Source organism: Bombina bombina, chromosome 3, assembly GCF_027579735.1.
Source record: "Bombina bombina isolate aBomBom1 chromosome 3, aBomBom1.pri, whole genome shotgun sequence".
NCBI classification, from domain to species: Eukaryota; Metazoa; Chordata; class Amphibia; order Anura; family Bombinatoridae; genus Bombina; species Bombina bombina.
In genome coordinates this window covers 1,045,190,038-1,045,206,992 of record NC_069501.1, presented here as the reverse complement: position 1 = coordinate 1,045,206,992, position 16,955 = coordinate 1,045,190,038, and the positions used below count along the sequence as shown (strand labels likewise).

General features: G+C 39.3%; 1 protein-coding gene across 1 annotated transcript in view; it reads left to right on the top strand.

Moving 5' to 3' along the window:
* Positions 1-16,955, top strand: part of NCKAP1L (NCK associated protein 1 like) — a 605,812-nt gene that overhangs the window by 406,663 nt on the left and 182,194 nt on the right. The window contains exon 26 of the mRNA XM_053708267.1: positions 2,521-2,601. Coding sequence (XP_053564242.1) covers positions 2,521-2,601 — 81 coding nt within the window. The remainder of the gene's footprint in view (positions 1-2,520; positions 2,602-16,955) is intronic.

The following is a 16,955-nucleotide window of genomic DNA, read 5'->3' as shown; positions in this document are numbered from 1 at the left end:
TCATCCAGACGGCATCTTCTATCTTCATCCTTCCGACGCGGAGCGGCTCCATCTTCAAGACATCCGGCATGAAGCATCCTCTTTTGTCGACGGCTACGGAAGAATGAAGGTTCCTTTAAGGGACGTCATCCAAGATGGCATCCATGAATTCCGATTGGCTGATAGAATTCTATCAGCCAATCGGAATTAAAGTTGAAAAAATCCTATTGGCTGATGTTTGCGATGTGGGAGGGACTCGGTTTAGGGGTTAATAGGTAGTTTATGGGTGTTAGTGTACTTTGTAAAACTTTAGTTATGAGTTTTATGCTACAGATTTGTAACGTAAAACTCATAACTACTGACTTTAGATAGCGATACGAATCTTGACGGTATAGGGTGTTCCGTTCACTTTTTGGCCTCCCAGGCAAAACTCGTAATACCGGCGCTATGGAAGTCCCATTGAAAAAGGACTTTTTGAAAGGTGTGGTAGATACGTTGCGTTATGGCCAAAAAAGTGTGCGGTACAGCTATACCTACAAGACTCTTAATAGCAGTAGTAGTGAAAAAGCAGCGTTATGAGGCTTTTTCACTCATAACGCAAAACTCGTAATCTAGCCGTTTGTTCTCTAGGTATCTTTTGTTGAAAAATATACCTATTTAGACTCAGGATCTGCAATTCGTTACTGAGAGCTTATTTGTGTTTGATGGCTACACACATAGCATTGTTTCGCTAGGTGTGTTCAGCTAGGTCCCATTAGTACATTGCAGCTCTGGAACTGACTTTAACTATGGGCTTAACTCCTATGCAGGGGTCTAACACAGTTATATGCAAACAATAGCACAATAATAAAATGCTCTAACACATAAGAGCTTTTTCTCTTTGCACTTTTAAGTCTTTTTTTTAAGTTAGCTATAATGGGAAAAGTGATTCAACACTTTTTCTGCAAAGGAATTAACCATAATTCTCCTATATGTTCTTAATAGTCCAACATATTAGTATTTATTGAAATTCAGTGGGTTTTGCTGGAAAATTTTAAATATTCACTCAACCATTGTAATGCACAACTACATGCAGAATGATTTATCTTGAATTAGAAACAGCAGTAAAGCAAACAGCCTTAACTGCCTTGTAGTTAGAGAAAGTACAATAGCGCAAACAATGCAGTGCTTTGCACACAAAGTTTCAGCACAGATATGCACCTGGGTGAGCTGCAACCAGCAGCTGACCTATTCAACAGGGGGTCCTTTTTAAAGCATAAAATCTGAGGATTACTTGAAGCATGTTGCTAAAAAATATGCAGTGCATCTTTTTAATTTACCTGAATGATACCTCACTGCTCCTCCTTCCCTCCTGCTAGCAGGCAAAGCTCAGTGTGGTTTAGAACAACTATGCTACTCAAATGAGTCACCATGCCATACACTGGCTTAAGGTGCAAGCTCACTTACAATCACTGCTTGCAACACTCTAAACCACTGGTAGGGTCATAAAATGGGATCTGCTGTTGTATATAAAGGAGACTTTGCGTCTCCTTTTCCCCTATGCACACCTCCTGTCAGCATAGCAATGGAGGTCCCACAATGATGTAGTGAAAAAAGACTCATGAGGCTATTAGGTTGCAGTTAATGATGACAGGAGACGTTTTAAAAAAAGAAAAATCTATTGCTAGTTGTAGTGCGAAACGCGTCAGGAAAAGTTTTTACTTGTGTCCTTGCATGTAAATTTGTATTACATTATAATAAACATTGTGTTTTTATTGTATCTGACTTTAGGAGTGCCTGGACTTCCTGATTTCCTATTTAAAAAATGCCTCCGCACCTCTAAACCGGTCCTAATTATGGATCTAGATACCCATGTTTGAACACTTAACTTCCTGTTTTTTTCTTGCCAAATATTCATAACTAAAATAGTTTACTGGTCTTGAATTGTTGATTAAACAGAAGAGTTGAAACAATCCAAAAAATAGATTTTTTTTATGTGAAAATAGTTTAAAATAGTACAAAGATCTTAGATCTTAGAAAAGTATACTTGTAGAGTGAATATATGCTTGCAAATGCTGATTTCAACTCTGTTGAAAATATTTTAAAGGGTAAACCAAAGAATATAATGGTAATGATGGCTATTGGTCATTTAATTCTTCTTTTCTTTACTTTAAAAAACATAGATGTATTTCTTAGTAGGCAATGTGGCAACTGCCTAGGGCATGATTAAGGGCTCCGTGAAGCACAGCATGGTTCTTTGTATGAGGATTACATATCAATAAAGGACTGTGTGGCCTTTTAATACAGAAGTGCTGTTTTTACATTGAAGAACTGCATAGGGATGCCACCCGATGATTCATGCTTTACAATACATTCAGTGAGTGCACATATGATGTCACTGAACACAAGTGGGTTAAAATGTCAGGAACCATATATATAATTAACCTGTGCTCTGTGGGCAGTGAAAATCTGGCCTTGTTTGCACCATTTCAAAATGAATATTTGTTTGTTAGTTAATTGTTTATAAAATAGTTAATATTTTCTGTTTCTTGTCTTACATAGGTCATGTCTTATCACTGTCCTTACATGATGGGTCCTATTGAATACCTAAAGGATTTTGTTACTCCTGATATTGATATTCAGGTAAGTTATTTTTAAAGTTATCTTCATTCATTTTAACTATTATATATAACATACTTAAGACCCCACAAAAGAGAATGCAAGTGTTCTGTATTGTAACTCAGACATACATATTAACTTTTCTCCAATGTCTAAAATATGAAATTAAATTGTACAGAGTCACAGGGCTAGATTCATAGATGCTTATTATGTTGCTAAGTTGCCTCATTGTGAGGGTGAGATCCTGTTATAAATTAATTGAGCATTGCTTTACCTGTATTTCATATAGTGAGTGTTCCTGCCATTAATATCTATATTTGAATTAAAGGGACATTAAACTGCTGTGCACAACTTCAAAAGAATAGTAACTATTTACTATAGTATTGATTTTCATCTAGTTTCTACAGCTCTTTACAAATCAGTTCTCCTGTTTTAATATCTTAAAAGTGCCAGATACTGAAGCCCCACCTTTTTGTACTGTGGGCTGCCATCTTGGAACTCAGGTATTCTTACAGATTGTGATAGATCAGTGATATTGTCCACTTTTTTTTTACAGCTGTTTTATGTGCTTCATGTTAGTGTACATGATACATCATGTGTGCTTAACATTTTTGCATTTTTTACACGGTTTTACATTTATGCAAAATATATTTAATACCTTAGGTACTGGGAATTTCAGAGAAAAACTAGCCCAAAAGACCGGAGAATTTTTAGCAATTTTGATATCACTCCTTTTAAAATAGGAATAGAGCTTTGTTTTTTTACCCAACCTATCAATATATATATATTTTTAAATAGACAACCCAAGGTATTGATCTAGGCCCATTTTGTTATATTTCATGCCACCATTTCACTGTTATATGTGATCATATGAAAAAAAAAATGTTACCTTTTTCACAAAATTTGGGTTTGTCCCTGAAATGATTTACATAATGCTTTTGCAGTCATAACAGAAATGGTTGTAAAAACTTCTCTAGGGTCCTTTTTGTTCAGAAATAGCAGACATTATGGCTTTGCCATTGCATTTTGGTAATTAGAAGGCCGCTAATTGCAGCTATGCACCACATTTCTGAAATTCCCGGCAGTGACAAGGTTAATTAGCTAACTGGTAAAGGTAATAGTATTGTAATGTAGGTATTACCCTCCCAACTGACACTTCCTGCCTCCCTGATTCCTACTTGATCCCGCCCAAATAGTTTAGTGCTTTTTTTTCCTCGTTTTTTTTTTCTTAATTATTATTTTTTAAATTTTCAGTGTAGTGAGTCCTCCTCAACCCTTCCACCTCCCTGATCCCACCTAAGCAGCTCTCTAACCCTCCCCACTCCCATTAGTGGCACTGCAGCCATCTTAGGTACTGGCCCTAACCTAAAGCACTTTTTACAGCTGTAAAATATAGGCAATATTACTGATCTGTGGGTGTGCACAGCTTCTGTCACAGACTGTGAGAATACCTGGGCTCCAAGATGGCAGCCCTCAGTACAAAGAGGTGGAGCTTCAGTATCTGGCACCTGTAAACTATAAAAACAGGAGAACGGATTTGAAAAGAGCTGCAGGAACAGGATGAAATACAATAACATACCGAGTAGTAACTATTCTAGGGTAGTTGTGCCCAGCAATTTCATGTCCCTTTAAGAGCACAGTACATGTAAAATAAGAGCCTAAACTATTAAAACAGTTACAACCTCAACAACTTTCAAAACATGTCTGAAACACAGTTAATGTAAATATTTGAAATATTTACGCTTGGTGATGGGTCTTGGTGACCTCACTCACACAAACAAGGGGCTGACCATTCTAGCATTCATAAAACTTCTATTACCCATGAAGTATGTCCTCTAATAGTTGGGGTCTCACTGTTTTAATGCCCACAGGGTTGTTTCTATTTTTTATTTATTTTTTTCTCCAGTTTTATTTTGTGCTTGAACTGAGAACTATTTATTGAGGGTATTTTTTTTCCCTTTTCTTTTTGTTTTTTTGTATCATTTTGAGGGCATTTTTGTGGCACCATTATTGTTTACGGTTACAAGATAGATGCTGCTCTATTGATTATAACAGAGAGTTACCTACAACTCACAGATATGACAAAGAGTGGGTACAGATCTCTTAAAACTGCTTAGTTTATAAATTGCAATTTATTTCCTCAAAAACAGTATTATTAAATCTTGGCCATAGTATAACTAAAGGTTCCTGTCCGGAGGGCTTCCCTTTTTCAGGTAGTTTGTGCTTGTTTACTGGTTGTGCTAATGTTTCAACATTAAAGTTCTTTTTGGAGAAAATATAGAACTTTGGATGCCTCCCAACATTGGTCTTTTATTTTGAACAATTATTCAAATTTTTAATTAATTATTTCTCCTACATCGGTGTGTCCGGTCCACGGCTTCATCCTTACTTGTGGGATATTCTCTTCCCCTACAGGAAATGGCAAAGAGAGCACACAGCAAAAGCTGTCTATATAGCCCCCCCTCTGGCTCCACCCCCCAGTCATTCTCTTTGCCGCTCTGAACAAGTAGCATCTCCACGGGGATGGTAAAGAGTATGTGGTGTTAGTTGTAGTTTTATTTCCTCTATCAAGAGTTTGTTATTTTAAAATAGTGCCGGTTTGTACTATTTACTCTACAACAGAAAGTGATGAAGAGTTCTGTTAAAAGAGGAGTATGATTTTAGCAACAGTAACTAAAATCCATTGCTGTTCCCACGCAGGACTGTTGAGCCCAGAGAACTTCAGTTGGGGGGAACAGTTTGCAGACTTTTCTGCTCCAGGTATGACCAGTCTCTTTTCTAACAAGACATAGTAATGCTAGAAGACTGTCATTTCCCTTTTGGGATCGGTAAGCCATTTTCTTAGACTCATAACAGAATGAAGGCTTATAAATGGGCTATATACTGGTTGACACTATTGTGGGCTAAATCGATTGATTTATATAATATTTATATGATTTTTGGAGAGTTTTGAGACTTGGAAACACCTTTGGGAACGTTTTATTACGCCTGGCAGTTTGTTAGACACCTAATCTAGTCAGGAAGGCCCCTTCACTCTGGTATGCAGAGGGAGGAAGCCTCATTTTCGCGCCTTAATTGCGCAGTTACTTCTGGAAGCAGGGCATGCAGCTTCATGTGAGAGGGTCCTGTGGCCACAAAAACGATTCTAAGAGGCTTATTTCTGTGGTGAATAACCCCCAAGGAAGGTAAAGCCACAGCAAAAGGCTGTGGCAGGGACTGTAGTGGGTTTAAACTGCTAAATTGAGCAATTAGCTCATTTAAGGGGTTAAAGACTTGAAATTTGGTGTGCAATACTTTCAAAGCATTAAGACACTAGGGTGCAAATTTTGTAAAGATCGGATAATTCCTTCATAGTTTTTCAAACATTCAGAAATAAAGTGTACTCTGTTTATTATTTAAAGAGACAGTAACGGTTTTGTTTAAAAACGTTTTTTTTTCATTAATAGCCTGACTAAGTCTGTCTAACATGTCTGTACCTTCAGAAAGATTATGTTCTGTGTGTATGGAGGCCAAGGTGATTCCCCCTTTAAATGTATGTGAAAATTGTGCCATGGCGTCCAAACAAAGTAAGGACAGTAATGTCACATTTAATAAGGTTGCCCAAGATGATTCTTCAAATGAAGGTAGTGGGGATAGGTCATCATCCTCTCCTTCTGTGTCAACACCAGTTATGCCCGCGCAGGCGACACCTAGTACATCTAGCGCCAATGCTTGTTACTATGCAACAATTAACTGCAGTAATGGATAATTCTATAGCAAATCTTTTATCCAAGCTGCCAACACTTCCCAGAAAGCGTGATTGCTCAGTTTTGAATACAGAGGATGAGCAAGTGGGCGCTGATGATAGTTTATCTGTAATACCCTCACACCAGTCTGAATTGGCAGTGAGGGAGGGGCTGTCTGAGGGAGAAATTTCTGATTCAGGAAAAGTTTCTCAGCAGGCAGAACCTGATATCGTGACGTTTAAATTTAAGTTAGAACATCTCCGCGCCCTGCTTAAGGAGGTGCTAACTACTCTTGACGATTGAGACTCTTTGGTAATTCCAGAGAAATTGTGCAGAATGGACAAATTCCTTGAGGTCCCTGTGCACGCTGATGCCTTTCCGATACCCAAGAGGGTGGCGGACATAGTGAACAAGGAGTGGGAGAAGCCAGGTATACCTTTTGTCCCACCTCCTATATTTAAGAAAATGTTCCCCATTGTCGACCCCAGAAGGGACGCATGGCAAACAGTCCCTAAGGTTGAAGGAGCAGTTTCTACGTTGTCCAAGCGCACAACTATTCCCATTGAGGACAGTTGTGCTTTCAAAGATCCTATGGATAAAAAATTGGAAGGATTGCTTAAAAAGATATTTGTTCAGCAAGGTTTCCTCCTCCAACCAATTTCGTGCATTATTCCTGTCACAACGGCGGCGTCTTTTTGGTTCGAAGAACTAGAAAATTTGCTCAATAAGGAGACTGCATATGAGGAAGTCATGGACAGAATTCACGCACTAAAGTTGGCTAATTCCTTTATTTTAGATGCCGCTTTGCAATTGGCGAAATTAGCGGCGAAAAATTCAGGTTTTGCAATTGTGGCGCGCAGAGCGCTTTGGCTAAAATCTTGGTCGGCGGATGTGTCATTCAAGACAAAATTGCTTAATATTCCTTTCAAAGGTAAGACCCTTTTTGGGCCAGAATTGAAGGAGATTATTTCAGACATCACTGGGGGAAAGGGCCATGCCCTCCCACAGGATAGGCCTTTCAAGGCTGAGAACAAATCTAATTTTCGTTCCTTTCGCAACTTCAGGAACGGACCATCTCCTAATTCTGCAGCCTCTAGACAAGAGGATAACGCTTCCCAGGCTAAGCCAGCATGGAAACCAATGCAAGGCTGGAACAAGGGTAAACAGGCCAAGAAGCCTGCTGCTGCTACCAAGACAGCATGAAGGGGTAGCCCCCGATCCGGGACCGGATCTAGTAGGGGGCAGACTTTCTCTCTTTGCTCAGGCTTGGGCAAGAGATGTTCAGGATCCCTGGGCACTAGAAATAGTCTCTCAGGGTTATCTTCTAGAATTCAAGGAACTTCCTCCGAGGGGAAGGTTCCACATGTCTCGCTTATCTTCAGACAGATAAAGAGACAGGCATTCTTACATTGCGTAGGAGATCTATTAAAGATGGGAGTGATACACCCAGTTCCAACAGAGGAACAAGGTCAGGGGTTTTACTCAAACCTGTTTGTAGTTCCCAAAAAAGAGGGAACTTTCAGACCAATTCTGGATTTAAAAATTCTAAACAAATTCCTCAGAGTTCCATCGTTCAAAATGGAAACCATTCGAACGATTTTACCAACAATCCAGGAGGGTCAATACATGACTACCGTGGATTTAAAGGATGCGTACTTACATATTCCTATCCACAAAGATCATCATCAGTTCCTAAGGTTCGTCTTTCTGGACAAACATTACCAGTTCGTGGCTCTTCCGTTCGGTTTAGCCACTGCTCCCAGAATTTTCACAAAGGTGCTAGGGTCCCTTCTAGCGGTTCTAAGACCGAGGGGCATTGCAGTGGCACCTTACCTAGACGACACCCTAATCCAAGCGTCGTCCCTTTCCAGATCAAGGGCTCATACAGACATTGTATTAGCTTTTCTCAGGTCTCACGGGTGGAAGGTGAACATGGAAAAGAGTTCCCTGTCCCCGTCTACAAGAGTTCCTTTTCTGGGAACAATAATAGATTCTGTAGAAATGAAGATTTTTCTGACAGAGGTCAGAAAATTAAAGCTTCTAAAGACTCAGGATCACCTGTCTCAGGGAATGAGTTTCCGCAGACCAGAGTGGGTCATTGTCACTACCGACGCCAGTCTATTAGGCTGGGGCGCGGTCTGGGACTCCCTGAAAGCTCAGGGTCTATGGTCTCGGGAAGAGTCTCTTCTACCGATAAACATCCTGGAACTGAGAGCGATATTCAATGCGCTCCGGGCTTGGCCTCAACTAGCGAAGGCCGGATTCATAAGATTTCAGTCGGACAATATGACGACTGTAGCTTACATCAATCATCAGGGAGGAACAAAGAGTTCCTTGGCGATGAGAGAGGTATCCAAGATCATCAAATGGGCGGAGGATCACTCCTGCCATCTATCTGCAATTCACATCCCAGGAGTAGACAACTGGGAGGCGGATTATTTGAGTCGTCAGACTTTCTATCCGGGGGAGTGGGAACTCCACCCGGAGGTCTTTGCCCAGTTAACTCAATTATGGGGCATTCCAGACATGGATCTGATGGCGTCTTGTCAGAACTTCAAGGTTCCTCGCTACGGGTCCAGATCCAGGGATCCCAAGGCGACACTGGTGGAGGCATTAGTGGCGCCTTGGTCGTTCAACCTAGCTTATGTGTTTCCACCGTTTCCTCTCCTTCCCAGGCTCGTAGCCAGGATCAAACAGGAGAAGGCCTCGGTGATTCTGATAACTCCTGCGTGGCCACGCAGGATTTGGTATGAAGACCTGGTGAATATGTCATCGGCTTCACCAGGGAAGCTACCTTTGAGACAGGATCTTCTAGTACAAGGTCCATTCGAACATCCAAATCTAGTCTCTCTGCAGCTGACTGCTTGGAAATTGAACGCTTGATTTTATCTAAGCGTGGGTTTTCAGATTCAGTTATAGATACTCTGGTCCAAGCCAGAAAACCTGTGACTAAGAAAATTTACCATAAAACATGGAAAAAATATATCTGTTGGTGTGAATCCAAGGGATTCTCTTGGAGTAAAATTAAAATTCCTAAGATTCTTTCCTTTCTCCAAGAGGGTTTGGATAAAGGGTTGTCAGCGAGTTCTCTAAAAGGACAGATATCTGCTTTGTCTGTTTTGTTACACAAACGCCTGGCAGCTGTGCCAGATGTACAAGCTTTTGTACAGGCCTTAGTCAGAATCAAGCCTGTTTACAGACCCATGACTCCTCCATGGAGTCTAAATTTAGTTCTTTCAGTTCTTCAAGGGGTTCCGTTTGAACCTCTACATTCCATAGATATTAAGTTACTATCTTGGAAAGTTCTGTTTTTGGCTGCTATTTCTTCTGCTAGCAGAGTTTCTGAAATGTCTGCTTTGCAGTGTGATCCACCCTATCTGGTATTCCATGCAGATAAGGTTGTTTTGCGTACCAAACCTGGTTTTCTTCCAAAAGTGGTTTCCAACAGGAATATTAACCAGGAAATAGTTGTTCCTTCTCTGTGTCCGAATACAGTTTCGAAGAAGGAACATTTGTTACACAATTTAGATGTGGTCCGTGCTTTAAAATTCTATTTAGATGCAACAAAGGATTTCAGACAGACTTCATCTTTGTTTGTCGTTTATTCTGGTAAGAGGAGAGGACAGAAAGCTACTGCTACCTCTCTTTCTTTTTGGCTGAAAAGCATCATCCGATTGGCTTATGAGACTGCCGGACGGCAGCTTCCTGAACGAATTACAGCTCACTCTACTAGAGCTGTGGCTTCCACATGGGCCTTCAAGAACGAGGCTTCTGTTGATCAGATATGTAAGGCAGCGACTTGGTCTTCTCTGCACACTTTTGTCAAATTTTACAAATTCGATACTTATGCTTCTTCGGAGGCTATTTTTGGGAGAAAGGTTTTGCAAGCCGTGGTGCCTTCCGTTTAGGTAACCTGACTTGTTCCCTCCCTTCATCCGTGTCCTAAAGCTTTGGTATTGGTTCCCACAAGTAAGGATGAAGCCGTGGACCGGACACACCAATGTAGGAGAAAACAGAATTTATGCTTACCTGATAAATTTCTTTCTCCTACGGTGTGTCCGGTCCACGGCCCGCCCTGGCTTTTAGTCAGGTTTCAAATTTTTTCTTTCTATACACTACAGTCACCACGGCACCCTATGGTTTCTCCTTTTTCTCTTAACCGTCGGTCGAATGACTGGGGGGTGGAGCCAGAGGGGGGGCTATATGGACAGCTTTTGCTGTGTGCTCTCTTTGCCATTTCCTGTAGGGGAAGAGAATATCCCACAAGTAAGGAAGAAGTCGTGGACCGGACACACCGTAGGAGAAAGAAATTTATCAGGTAAGCATAAATTCTGTTTTTAGATATTAAAAAAATATGTGCTATAACTGAACACAGTGTGGAACAGATTCTTAGCTTGTTGTAACAGAGTGCTCACTTTTCAGTGCTTCTTGTTCTGCATGCAGCTCTGATCACTTGTGTTTATACAGTTTAAGTACTACACAAAATATGTTATCAGCCTCCTTTATTACAATATTCATTGTATTTAAAAGATTTCATATTCCAATGTTCTTTATGCAACGGAATATGTTCTTTTTATTAATAAATAAATATTTCTACATATATCTGATGGCTTTTAAAACAAATATACAGGTACTAGTATTAAAGCCTGTGTACACAGGCCATTTTTTGCAGTACAGTGGTCCTACCCCTTGCTCTCTCCCCCCTCTCTTTTGCTTTCTCTTGACCCTCTCCCTTGCGCTCTCTCCCCCCTCTTTTGCTCTCTCTCTCCCCCCTTTCTTTTGCTCTCTCTGCCCCCTCTTTTGTTCTCTCTCCCCCCTCTTTGGCTCTCTCTCCCCTTTCTTTTGCTCTCTCTGCCCCCTCTTTTGTTCTCTCTCCCCCCTCTTTGGCTCGCTCCCCCCCTTTCTTTTGCTCTCTCTCCCCCCTCTTTTGCTCTCTTTCCCCCCTCTTTGGCTCTCTCCCCTCTTTTGCTCTCTCTCCTCTTTGGCTCTCTTTCTTCTTTTGCTCTCTCTCTCCCCCCTCTTTGGCTCTCTCTCACCCCTCTTTTTGCCCCCCCCCCCTCTTTGGCCCTTCTCCCCCCTCTTTGGCCCTTCTCCCCCCTCTTTGGCCCTATCCCCCCTCTTTGGCTCCCCCCCCCTCTATTTGGCTCTCTCCCCCCTCTTTGGCTCTCTCTCCCCCCTCTTTGTCCCTTCTCCCCCCTCTTTGTCCCTTCTCCCCCCTTTCTTTTGCTCTCCCACCCTCTCTTGCTCCCTCTCTGGCTCTGTCTTTCAAACCCTTTGACTCTGACCACGCCCCCATCGTAGCACCCTTCCGGCCACGCCCCATTGCGGCAGCACCCGCCCGGTCATGCCCCTCGCCGCGTCCGGTCACGCCCTTGCTGCGCCAACCACGCCCCTCACCGCGTCCAATCACGCCCTTCGCCGCGCCCGGTCACATCCCCACCACGACGCTCCCATCGGCCACGCCCCTTGACACTCCTCTTCAGCCTTGCTCTGTGCTGAGTGTCAGGATCCAAATGGCCAGGTATGTTTGTCATGTGCAGTCTCTACTGCGCATGACTGCATCTGACAAACATACTTGGCCATTTATTATATAGGATATTTATACCTCTCTCTCTCTCTCTCTCTCTCTCTCTCTCTCTCTCTCTATATATATATATATATATATATTATTACATATAGATATATATTTACAGATATATACAGAAATATCTATTTAAAAATACATAGAGCATTGCTATGTACAGAACATTGGAATGTGAAATATTTACAGTAAATACATAGTTAAACCCTTTGTTACGTATGAATATTTCATACATATCCTTTTTCATGTTTTCATCTACTTAATGGCAAAAGACTCTATTGCACTTATATATATGTGTGTACATATTTATTTATGTGTTTATATGTGTATATATGTCTCTTAATACATATATACACATATAAATACATTAATACATATGTACACATACTGTATATAGACATCTATATATACATACCATACATAACCATCTTTAACATTGAGATACATACATATACGTGTCTAAAGTCCTTTGCCTGCCTTTTTTTTCTAATTCCAGAGATTTCATATCTTTGAGCCCTTATAATTTTTCTATAATAAGAGAGATTTAAAAAAAAAAACATACAAAACACACACATATATACATATAAATATAAATATATATATATATATATATATATATATATATATATATATATATATATATATATATATATAAACGTCCAAAAAAGACAGCACTCACTGGTCTTAAAGTTAAAAAATAGCTTTTAATATTCCATAATTAAAAATGGGGAGTAGACATGAGGTTTCGATGCTGTACTAGCATCTTTATCAAATGTCCCAAGGTGAAAAAGGGTCATGCTTCAGGGTAGGTGCACCATCAGCGTGATGCCCCGGGGAAGGTGTGCAATTCCTACTGGGACATTTTATATATATATATATATAGACGTGGTTCCTGGGCTTGACCCTTTTGGCCAGATGCAGTAACTTACTCTTCTGTTTTTTGTTTTTAATCTTAGCTGGGTACTTGCAAGTGAGTGTCAGACTTTCTCTGTGTGTGGTGTTGACTAATTTGCTTTGTAATTGTCCCTATGGGATTTGCACCCAGACTGGGGTTAACTGCCTGGGTCTCTGGAGTCTGTGCAGCTGCCTGTGAGTGCTATTGAGCACCCAAAGCTGTGCATTTTGCAGGGTCATAGGATGTGTACCTGGTCCAGTTTGAGAGTGCAGTACATTTCTGTGTTTCGTATGTGTCTAGGGAGATTACATAAGGCCTGTGCTTGCGTTGTTTGACTGTGGATGGGTACCCATGATGCGAGAGACCTTGATGTGGTTCCTGAGCTTGACCCTTTTCGCCAGATGCCATAACTTACTCTTCCATTTTTTGCTTTTAATCTTAACTGTGTACTTGCAAATGAGTGCCAGACTTTCTCTGTGTGTGGTATATATATATATATATATATATATATATATATATTATTTTCAGCCTAAAAAGTACACTTACCCCTCTATAAACTCATGTGCACTGGTGTCTCAGGTACTTCCAATTGCCCTTTGAATGTGTGAACCTTGCATTACTCTTATATCTGCTGTTGATTGGCTAGACATGCACCTGCAGACAGTTGCAAGCTGATAGAGAAGTAATTTCCTTTTAACTCCTGCTTTTATGCCATTAATGTCCCTTTAAATAATTTGAAATGATAAATAAAGAGATAATATTCAAGGTTATTAGCACCTTCTTTTATAGTTGCTGTTCATGTTACTTAGGATAAAAAATGTTAATTACTAATTATTAATATTGATTTTAAAACAGTGACATAATTTGTATTTAATAAATAGTCAAATAATAAGAATAACCAAAATGGTTGTCATAATATGTGAACATCTAAAATTAAAATTATTAAGCTATCTCATCAACAATAAACACTCATAATGCCCTAGATTATAAATTGTCCATTGTTAATGTGAATTCTATTAAAATTAACGACTACTAATATATGTAGGCAAAGTGTGGCTACAGGTATTTTGATGCAGAGAAAAGATTTTAGTGACAGGAATTAAATATATGTCATTAAAGTATCTGGTTGCCATGGAAAACACAATATTTGTAAACCTGATTTAACAATATGCTACATGCTTGGTTTCTTTTTATATCATATCTTCTGTAAATCTGCTTTTTTGTAAACCAATTATTCATACTGTAGTTCATTGCTTACAAAGGGTTAATATTGTGCATGAATGGTTGATTCTTGCTACCTAATGATGCCTTAACTGAAATAGCCATATTGTACGATTTTTGGTGCTTTTGATTTAGAAACAGCTCCTGCAATTTCTGAAAATGAATGTGGACACTGTTTGTGATGACCAATTTCCTCATTGTTCAAAAACTGGCTGGAGGAAAATTAGGGAGATGCGAACAACAGTGAATTAGATGGAGCTACAATTTAAAGAGACAATGTATAATGCATCTTACGAATAAGTGTTATTGCTTGAAACATTCTACCCACAGTAGAAATACCGTACACTACCTCCCCCCTTTTCTATTTTAGTTGGTTCAATTTTGTATATTATGGCTGAATTTATATCACAGTTGAAGCATGAAAAAAAATCCATTATAGCCCTGATTTTTCAGAAGCTTCTACATTTAGATTGCAATAACAGATTTGACTGAAAATTGTTAATCACTATAAACCTGAAAATTGGTTGAGTTTTGCTGCAATATTCCAGAAATTGTCATTTACATTGAGATATTTCAAATACAAAATACTGCAGTATTTAAAAGTGCTCTAAAAACATTGCAAAAAGTTTTAAACTAAAAATATAGTAAAATAAAATGTAGCCTTTAGATAGCTCTAGCTGACTTCTTGTGCCCTTTTCAAAAACTTTATTTTAATTGTTTTTGCCCATTTTAAAGATATAAACGATTACATTTAAAATCAGATTAATAAAAATAAAAAAGTGTATAATTTCTTTGCAGGCATATAAAATTGTGCATTATATTTGTTCTATGTGTGAGAAGTTGTCATTATGGCTCGTTAACAGTTACGTTGAGCGATAAGAGGTTTATCGTGGCTGTTTGCGCGCATCAGGTTTTTGCTCATATTACAAGATTAAAGTAAATGCGATTGCTTGAGCGCATTTAAAGTTAACACGTGTTGGGTTAGCATGAACTCAGAGCTCTGGTTAACTGTTTCACGAAACAAAAAAGTCACAAAACACATCAAAAATACATTACAAAGTACAGTTAGTCATAATAACACTATCTAATAAAAAAATGTTTAAAAAAATTGCACAAAATAGTTATAAGGGCTCAAAGATATGAGGTCTCAGGTGTTAGAAAAAAAAAAAAGGGCAGGCAAAGGACTCTAACATAGAGATAATGTACATATACATCTCTAATGATGTATTTGTGTATATGTATATATATATATATATATATGTATATATAAAATAAAGAATAAAAGGTAAGCGCTGCCTAGCATAAAAATACAGATGTAAAAAGAAAGTACATACAATACAATAAATCAGGGTAAATAATGCACAAAATTAAAAAACAAAATTCATAAGTACATAGATAAAAACAAGAATAAAGTTCATGAAGTTCTTAATATTCTTAATCATCCAGTCCCCATAAGGATGTGCACTTACTTGAAGGTACCTCAATCAATATGAGGTAAGTAAAGACGTAATCACTTGTATGTTTCACACTGTTTGGAACATGCCTCTTGTATGGAGTTAGATAATCTCTTTTTAGCCTTGCCGAATTCACAGGTAGAGAAACTTTCAGAACCTCTAATCCTTAGAGTGAGGTAGATTACTCGAAAGGATGGCATGCAAGAAAATAAAAGGACACTAATAGTGCATTAACCTTTATTAAATGTGACAAATAACACATCAGTAGAATATGCCTACTCACAAGTGTACCCTCAATAGATGAGGTAAATCAAGAGTGAAAAACAAGTTAGGCCGGTAACAGCAATAGTGAAGCATTCAATCGGTAGTGATTTTTCAGCTACCGATTGAATGGTTCACTATTGCTGTTATCGGCCCTAACTTGTTTTCACTCTTGATTTACCTCTGCAGCTGTCTGTGAACGCTCGTGTTTGGTGATTCTGTAGTCGGCTTTGTGTTTTGCAAATTGTTCCCTTATCTGATTGAATTTTACTTGAGTAAATAAATTGTTTTTACGAAGTTTAATGTCCCCCTGATCCATCTATACCTTGACACATGAGCCGTTTTACTGAGAGCTAAGTTTTAGCTCCAAGAGTTTGAGTAGATAGATCCTCCTCTTTTTTATAAAAAGTGTGTATACAGGACTATTTGTTGTTATTTTCCTTTTCTTCCAAGGGCTGGATTCCTGAGGATCATATATCCTTACCAGTGCTTTATCCCTTTTTTCCTTTGTTGGTTATCTATTTATTTGTGATATTACAAGTTAACACTTTATTTTTTGACATATCACTCTTGTTATTGGCTCATCAGTTGTTCATCTAGGTCACAGTAGTGCATTGGTCCTCTGAATGGGTAGAACACATATGGGGCTGATAATAATAAATACTGTAGTTTATATTCTGCATGTAATGCGTATACATGACACACCATTTTTGCTTATCAGCAGCCCTTTTTACCTTATTGGATAGTGAAATGATGCTATACTTAAAATGTAACAGTTCAGGCCCGCGCTTTCATATGACAGTCTAGGCAGGCGCCTAGGTTGCCCAAGCAGGGGGCGCAATCTTGAGCGGCAGGGCTATGCAACAACCAACACTGATATTTTTTATTTTTTTAGCCAGTCCAGCATCATTTAGGTGAGAGTGCCGGTCTGTCCCGCATTGCCCGAGCCCACTGCAGTGTAAAGTTTAAAACATTTTTTTTTAAAATAAATTACTTTCTATTGGTTCCTTTTTACCGGTTAGGTAACCGGCATTGTCATTTGACGGTTTCCCCCAATGACATCCTGACCCTGCAGTGATATCCTGACATCCTGACCCAGAGCTCAGGTGGGTGTGGGTGGTAAATAATGAAGTCACTAGTTCTGTCGGGTAGTGGTGGTGGTGTGGTTCACTCACACAGAGGATTTATAATATTATATTTACCACCCCCGGTCCTCCTTGGGTCTGACTTCTTCTGCAGTG